The 8,855-nt window shown below is 44.5% G+C and overlaps 1 protein-coding gene across 5 annotated transcripts in view; it reads left to right on the top strand.

Moving 5' to 3' along the window:
• Nucleotides 1-3,831: 3,831 nt before the first annotated feature.
• Nucleotides 3,832-8,855, top strand: part of FMNL2 (formin like 2) — a 327,350-nt gene continuing 322,326 nt past the window's right edge. For all 5 annotated transcript variants that reach the window (XM_043894012.1, XM_043894009.1, XM_043894011.1 and 2 more), the window contains exon 1: nt 3,832-4,420. In XM_043894012.1, coding sequence (XP_043749947.1) covers nt 4,304-4,420 — 117 coding nt within the window. In that variant the 5' untranslated portion in view covers nt 3,832-4,303. The remainder of the gene's footprint in view (nt 4,421-8,855) is intronic.

The following is an 8,855-nucleotide window of genomic DNA, read 5'->3' as shown; positions in this document are numbered from 1 at the left end:
AAGCCTTGTACATCTTTTGGCTGATTTATCCCAGGATATACAAAATTGTATTACTTTGTAGTAGAAATAAACTTTCAAAAACTGTATTTCAAATTTAAGTTTTTGAAATTTAAAATACCATTTAAAATAACATAAACGGTATTTTAAGTTTAAGTTTTTGAAAGTTTATTTCTACTACAAAGTAATACAATTTTGTATATCCTGAAAACTTGCTAAACTCACATGTTAATTCTACTATTTTCTAGATTCTGTAAGAGTTTCTACATAGATCATGACATTTGTGAGTAAAGACAATTTACTTCTTTTTCAAACTGGATGCATTTTGGTTGTTTGTTTTCTACCCTGTTACACTGGCTAGACTCTCCCAAGTATTGTTGAATTAAAATGGTGAAAAAGATATTCTTGCTTTATTTCTGATTTTAGGGAGAAAGCATTTCCTCTGTCACCATTAAGTATGTATTGGCAGTAGGTTTTATGTTGATGTCTTTTATCAAGGTGAATTAGTTTTTTTTTTTCTATTTCTAGTAATCTGAAGATTTTTATCAGGAAGGGTTGTTGGATTTTGTCAGATGATTGTCATCTATTGAGATGATCATGTGTGTGTGTGGGTTTTTTTTTTTTTTTTGTCTGCTGATGACAACATGGGATAAATTTATTCCTGGGATAAATTCCACTTGGTGAACCCATACTAGAATTCACCTTTCTCCAGACTTTTTTTTTTTTTTTTGTGAAAGCCATTATCATTTGGGTTCTCTTTTATTTGGTGGCAGAAATGTTCAATCTTAACTGATTCAGGAGGAGAAGGAAGAGTCTTTGTAAGTTAACTTTGATTGAGGATATTTGTATGAAAAAGAAATTGGATAAACAATGTTTAAATTTTATTTAAAGTCAACAGCAGTGTCCAGTTGTTAGTAAGTGCTCAATAAACCCTTAAAAATAAATATAGATGGGTATGTGAATCTTGTAGTACTTTTGTGGATGTAACTTGACATGAAGCAATCCTTCTAGCTTTAGCAATCCTGAAGTCCAGCTACTACCACTTCACAAATTTGATTCAGGGCTATTGATCATCATATTTAGTTAATCACATCGCACTTATCTCATTTCTACATAGTTATACACACAAAGGGAATTTTATTAGGATAACACCAGTGCCTTTAAAGAAGCTAAGTGAACTTTGCTACAGGGCACTTCCTTACATTAAAAACCTGAGGAGATACCAATGAAACTCAGCCAGTCTTGTAAGGAGTATTTGTTGTGAATGATGGAAAAGCTTCTTTGAAAGCAGCGACTCTGTTATAGGGGAATTCCTGATCAAGCCATCCCAGGTATAGTTTGCAAATTCCTGGCAGAGAGCAGATAAAGTTTTAATATTTCATTTTCCATGGAAGCTGAATGGATAGTTTCAACAGACTTTTTTGCCAATAGTTTGCACCTTTGCAAAATTGTAAATCATAGGTATTAGTGATCAGAAAACGAAATACATATTTTAAAATGACCACTTGCTTTTAATTTTGTGGGGAGGGAGGAAGAGGACTTCAATTAAAGGAATAGAAATGTCTTCTTCCTCTCTGTCCACACTGCCCCTAAATGAACATTTTTCTGAGATTTTGGTTGAAATTCCTACAGAAATTATATAATATAATGTTTTATTTATTTTTGCACTTAGCAAGAGTCATACATAATAACCAAATATTAGAGACTGCAGACCTTGAAATGGCAGAGAGGTTCTTTTGATTTCTGGATTTGCACACTTTGTCCCTGGCCCCTCTCAAAGTGTGAGATTATGGGAGAGATTAGATGTGATAAGACTTAGGGGGAAAAAACGTCCTGGTTACTGGCAGAAATATGGTCAGAGGGAGCCATAAATGTAATAAAAAGAGATTTCTCAACTGCAGAAAAGAATCTTAGATTTTCCATCCAGATGGGCAACCCCCTAGGTGGGCTAATTTTGTGAGTCAATCAGACCCAAAGTGTATGTCTAGAGATTACAAAGAAAATAAATAGATCTGTGGGTCAGAAATGTCTCACTTGGTCTGAATTAGCTGCTTTTCTTTCTCACTCATTTTCACTAGTTGGTGTGTGTGTATCCCTGTTTTTCTTTCTTTGATTGGTAACACATTTACTATTAACTTTGATATAGTATAATTTTAGAAATGCAGTTTGCATTTATTCATATTTTAAGCTGAATTTATTTATACTTGCTCCCTTCTTAAAAAAAAAAAAAACTGTAAGTGATTTACCGAAGAGACCATACACACACATGATGTATTTGTGTATATCTGTTCCATAGGCTTTTGGTAAAAATTCAGTAGTCATTGAACATCCACTGTGTTCAAGTCATCTTGAAGTTTATAAACCTGAATGAAACGTGATTCTTGATGCCTGAGTTTTGGTGTTACCTCATCTAGAAGGCGGAGAAGGCACTGGCACCCCACTCCAGTACTCTTGCCTGGAAAATCCCATGGACAGAGGAGCCTGGTAGGCTGCAGTCCATGAGGTCGCTAAGAGTCGGACAGGACTGATCGACTTCACTTTCACTTTTCACTTTCATGTACTGGAGAAGGAAATAGCAACCCACTCCAGTGTTCTTGCGGGGAGAATCCCAGGGACGGGGGAGCCTGGTGGACTGCCGTCTATGGGGTCGTACAGAGTCGGACACGACTGAAGTGACTTAGCAGCAGCAGCAGCATCTAGAAGCAGTTAATTTTTAACAAGAGGGTAACAACTCCAGTCTCATATCAGAAGCACCTGGAGGGCTTGTTAAAAATATACCTGTCCAGGCCCTAGCTCTTAGCTTAGGGAAATTCTGATAATAGTCAGGGCCCATCCTGCAGTGCAGTTTTAACAACCTCCCCATGTGAATCTGATACAGGAACCAGGATTAAGAAACACTACTTTAAGCTAAGAAAGGACTAATCCCAGGACTGCAGCCACAAGTCAACCAGGTGGGTACCCTTGAAATCTACAAAGGGAGACGTGGCTAAACACTTTTCTAAGGCTGTCTCTATTTCCACTGTTTCAGGATGGATAGCACAGTCTGAAGAGCACACAGGAAGGGCAAGGTTGGGCCCAGTCTTCTCTGTAAAACACCTGGAACAAGAGTGCTATAGAGGAATAAAACAGCTACGGCCAAAGACCTTCTCCAGAGCCTTTTCAAATGCTCTGTTCTTACTTCTCATGCAAAGCATAGTTGTGTAAATTTTCTCCTTCGTTTGACTGGAAAGTCTTTCTTTCTCTAGTCAAGGAACACAGTAACCCATTCGTAATAGCTATTTGACAGGTATTTGTTTTGAATCCTCCTTATCCAAATCCTGGGGTCTGACCAGGATGTATGTATGTATATATCCATCTGCATGTTTGTAAATATCCATAAAAGTACATTTGTTTATAAAACATTTCAATTGCACAAAAGAATATGTGAATGTGTAACATACACAGGGAAGAAAGAATAAAACAAACACCCATGGACCCACATCCCAGTTTATGACGCAGGAAGTTGCCAATACCCATGAGGTCTCCTGTTGAACAGCTCCTGAAATTTAAATCAGAATGCGTGCATTCAATCATTGACTGATTGGCTAATTCATTCACTTGCCAAATGTGCCTGAGTGCCTACTAATCGATGTAGACGATTAGTATCTCTTCCACTGGAGTGGCGTGGGGTTGAGGGTCAAAAGTGACACTTCCCAAAGGTGCGCAAGCGGTCCTAACCCAGCCGGGCCCTCCAGAGCGGGCGTGGTTTCTGCGTGCAGACACTTTGGGCAGAAACTACTGGTCCCGGCAGTCCGCGGGGCGAGTGGGCGGAGCCGGGCCGGGGGCGGGGGCCGGGCGAGAGGGGGCATTGTGTCGGGAGCGCGGAGCTGCATTTGTCTGCTCTAGGTGCTGGTCGAGCTAGCGTCGTGATCGCCGGCGTAGAGCTGGAAGTGTCAGCGGCGATCACTGTCCCGGCGGGAGACCAAGTCCGAGCAACCACGCGCCCACTGGCCGCTATCGCTGGCAGGGGGCGGCGTGCCAGCGGAGCAACATGCAGATAGGCGCCCAGCGCCCTGACGACCCCTCCCGAGGAAAGGAGGCCGGGGCGGCGCTGGGGCGGCGGGGAGCATGAGGCAGGCCGGGGGGCGGCTCGGCTCGGAGCGCTGCTAGGGAGCGGCGCGCGCTGCACACTCGCCGGGGCGCAGCGGAGGGCGGGGAGCCGGGCTGGTCGCGCCAGCGGGCGGGAGCCGGCCGCCGGGAGCTGTTCTGATTTCCGACGCGGACGCAGGGGGCCCGGAGCAGCCCCCTGCCCCGGCGTGCAGCCAACATGGGCAACGCCGGGAGCATGGATTCACAGCAGACCGATTTCAGGGCGCACAACGTGCCTTTGAAGCTACCGATGCCCGAGCCAGGTGAACTGGAGGAGCGATTTGCCATCGTGCTGGTGAGTGCGCGGCGGCGGCCGGGAGCCGGGCCCCGGGGCCCCAGACCAGGCGGTGCAGCTGACCCCCGCCCCCTCCCCTTCTCCCCGCGCCGGGAGCGAATCCCCGGTCCCAAGGGGGAGGCGCCCACTTCGCTTATTGTGGCCTCCCTTGGCCTCCTCTCCGTCCTCCTCCGACCTCCCCGCTCCAAGCCTTCTTGGGGTCCCGGGATGGGGCACGGGGTTGGGGGTTGGCTGACTGGCCGGCCCCGAACCCATTGTCTGGCGGGAGAGGCACCTCGCGGCGCGTGTGCCGGGGAGGTGCGGCGTGGGCGTGAAGGGAAGGTGGCGCGGGCTTGGAGGAGGGGGCGGCTGGCCGCTAAGGCTTTTTGTTTAAGAAAAAAAACTCCCCGCAAACCCCGAGTCCTCGAGAACCATCCAGCGGGCGCCCAGCCGGGGCCCTGCGGGGTTCGGGGCTGATGGGCGCATGTGGCGGGTTGAGGGCGGCGCGGTGCGCGAAGGCGAACTTGGTGGCGGACGTCTGGCTTGGCCGAGGGGAGCTCCCCCAAAAGGGAAAGAGAAGGAAAGCCGCGGCAGTGCGGCGTCCCAGTCCCTAAGCGAGGAGGGGGACATCTGAAACCGGCGAGAGAGAAGCTTCGCCTCGGCGCGTTCCTTTTGGTCTTAAATGTTAAAACAAACCACAAAAATGTGCAGTTTTGCGGGGACATGTTGCAAGCTGTCCTGACTCTAGGGATCCCTCCCCTCCCCTCGCCAAATCTCTGACTCCCTCCCGGAATCCGCTTCTCCTAGCTTTCCAGCTTTGTAAATCTGAGACACTTGAAGACTCCTTTCTGCCTTTCCTTGCTGGGTGTAAGTTTCTGGGCCCCTCCCAGCCTGAGTCTGTCAGTGCTGTGAGCTCAGGAGGGTGTGGCGGTCTTCCCCCCGCCCCAGCCGACGTCTGGACCGCAGTTAGTCCCCAGACTTCGACTTTTAGTGTCCCAGCCTCTCTTAAGGGGTGTTGGGAGGGAAACAGGCAAGATTCGACGCGTTCTGATACTTGCACTCGTACGGTTGCCTTTTCCTAGCTAGTTACCTGTACCTCCTACAATGGTAGGCAGCAAGAGAAACTTGTGCTTAAGGCAGTCGAATTTCGCGTCTGCATACGGGATTTGGGCATGTAACCTCCCAACTTTGGGGATTGACCAGAGTCTGAAGAACGCTGGGACGTTGAAAAAGCCTTTCTTTAGACCCTTGAAAAGGACTGGTTTAATATGGGGACTGTTCTGGATGGCAGATTAGCTTTGTGCTCTTTGGAAGAAGAGCCCACGAGCTTTTTCACACGACGGGAAACTCCGTGGTGGCTGTGGCGAGATGGATGAGGCTGCCTGTCGTGCACTCCGTGGTCTGAGATCTCACACAGCTGCTCCCATTGTTGTGCAGAATGAAACACCCTGAAATGGAACTGCATAGGCTTAATTACTTTAGAAGGCAGCCTGGGTGCAAACTTGGCCTGTCTTTCCAGGGATAAACCTTTTTGGTTCAAAATCCTCTTTCTACCAGACTATATGGTTCTTACCTCCTAGCCTTGGGTGTTCTGTCTTAATGTCCATGCTGTGCTGGGTGGGTGTGCGTGTGCGGGTTGTGTGTGCTGGGTGTGTGTGTGTGTACACTTGAAGTGGGGGGGGCCAGTGACACAGCCTGGGTGGGTGGGTGGGTGTGTGTGTGCTGGGGGGGTGTGTGTGTGTGTACGGTACACTTGAAGTGGGAGGGCCAGTGACGCAGGCAAACCAGATAATAACAATAATGCAATTAAGTTCTCAACTGGGATAGCATGTTTTGCATGAGCTTTGAGTTACCCTGCTGATTAATGACACATGGTATGAATTACCCTTTAGGAAAATAATGTCCCATCATTAATATGGTGGATCTGTGTTACTGTTAAATCTAGAAGGCACAGATTTAGTATATAGAAATTCATGTTTCTACCTCTCAAGCTCTTTGTGGCAGTGGTTACTGTGTAGCTCCTTTTACTCTGTCATACACAAGCACTGGATGCGGTTCCTTTCTTTAACTGTTTATAATATTTTGCACCTTTCAAAACAAACCAACAACAAAACTAAAAAGTACCAGGCTGACCTTTTTTGGGTTAAGACAAAGCTTTTGGGAAAGTATCAGCTTGGGAGCCCTCTTGTTAGGGATGCACTTGGACCATTGATGTGGTGTTCAATGTAACTCCCTAGTCAGCTCCAGCTGCTGTTCGGAGATCTGTAGGGGGAGTTAAAAGGAATCCTTTTTATGGGCTGATAGAAGTACAGAGTTACGGCGACTTCTCTTGTGGTCAGTTTTTTTCTAAAGGTGTCCATGTGATGCTCTCAACTGTGCTTTTTCTTCATGAATTACTTGACAGATCAGCTCAAACCATTTAATTCTGGAGATCAAGCTTGAAGGACAGGTTATAGGTAGTAATGTTCAAAGCATGTGTATGGAGGAATTCTCTGCCCTCACACAGTGGGAATCCTTTGGGCATTATTGACACTAGTTTTATTTCCTATATGATAAAGATCATGTAAGTTTTTGGGAGGAAAACTGGATAGTAATACTGTATAGAAAAGTATACAAATACCTCATTGTAAACATGGCTTGCAGCAATGATTGAGCCCTCAGACATGGAAAGTAATTCCTCTCACCCCACAAAGCTCTAGAATATTTAAAGCACTGAGGAAGAGTAAATAAAAATTTGAATAACAGAAGTCCATCTATTTATCAAAAATCTTGAGATAAAACCTACTCAGTGACTATCCCCTCTTCAGTCCATATAAGTTAAACTGTGTATATCTAGAAAAGTACTGGGCATGAAGGAAAGATGAGAGAGTGAAAGATTGCTGAATTAAGAACAGTGAAGGGATAGACTCTAAAAAGTTCTTTTAACAGGAAAAAAATGGAATTCTTGAATAGAGATTTCAGTTACTGAACTTCCGTACTTAATGACTAGTGAAAATTGGATCCAAATCTTGAGTTAAAAACCTCCTAAAGAATCTTCTCCCTCCCTGAACTTGTGTTCATTATTACAATGATAGTTATAAACCTTATATTTAAGGGAAACAATTACTGACTCCTTTATACACTTAACTATTGGCATCCTTGGACCTCCCTGTCAGATAGAGCTATAAGGTAATGTACCTTTGTGTGTGTACAATGTTTGCGTTGCACTCTTCCATGGAAGTGTTTCATAAATTATAAATTCAGTCATCTGCTTCAGTCTTTGTTCCTTTAAGGTATTTTGTCTTTATTTTGTATATTTTATGAGTAATATTGGCTGTTGTTTTTGGGTCCCGCACATTTATAATTATCCAAGTGATTATTACATTTGTTAAACTTTGTCTAATTGTTGGGCATGCACACACACACACACACACAATACTCCCATGACCTTTATTCTCAGAGATGATGCTCTGAAAGTGATTTTTGGGTGTGGTGAACAAGTGATTGTCCAAGAATAACTCTTTGGACATTAGATGCTCTGTATATTGTTCACTGATTTTTGGCTTGCCATCACTGTTTACAATTTAAAATGTAAGCCCCTCAATCCCTGTGTCTAGGAGCTGTCCCTTCTGAGTCTCAGAGGAAAAGATAAATTGTAAGCCCTCCATCCCAGCTGCCATATCTGTGTGATAGCAGATGTCAGGCTACTCTGCGAGCAGATTCAAAAACACAGATTTGGAAGTGATGGCTTAGGGCTGTAGTATCTTATGTTTAACACCAGGAACTACTTTGGTGTGTGATTAGTTTGAGTCGGTTTCCTTTTCAGTTTTTTTCTTGGCCCTGAGGTTGAATGTGGTCACCATACTTAGGAAGAAATGGGAACATTTTCTGAACATCTACTCTGAGTATGCCCTATGCTTCCCTGTTCTCACTTAATCCTCACAATGACTCCAGCTATCAGCAATATTAAAGATGAGGAACTAAGATTACTTAAATTGACTGAAGTTACTTAAGTTATTAGATACCCAGTCTAGGATTTTTAACCCAGATTTGTATCTCTACTCCCTGCCTCCCCACCCACCCCCAATATTATATTATGCTTCCTTCGGCTTACAACTGGTAAGAAAGAACAAGAACAGAAAGGCCTGGAACTAGCAATAAAGCTGTTTAAAAAAAAAAAACTTGAATCTGGTAAGTACAAGTTTCAAAACTATAAAGTTGGCAGAAATGTCTTCGAAGCGACCCAAGTGCGGTGTACTTAATGTTTCTCTTTAGATGTCATTCATTTTGGCATCTTCACTGTGCTATTCTGTTTTTAGGCATGGAGTTAAATATCGATTTGGTCCAAAAGTGTACTTTTCAGTTTTTCCTTTCAAGGCAGACTTGAACTGCCTTTTTTGGGAAGTCTGGACTTCCCAGAGCAGAGGGGAGAGATAGCCTGTCAGTGTGATGCATGCACTCCAAATGTAATGACTTG

This window comes from Cervus elaphus, chromosome 33 (assembly GCF_910594005.1).
Source record: "Cervus elaphus chromosome 33, mCerEla1.1, whole genome shotgun sequence".
Taxonomy (NCBI): Eukaryota; Metazoa; Chordata; class Mammalia; order Artiodactyla; family Cervidae; genus Cervus; species Cervus elaphus.
This window is presented reverse-complemented; position numbering and strand designations above follow the sequence as displayed.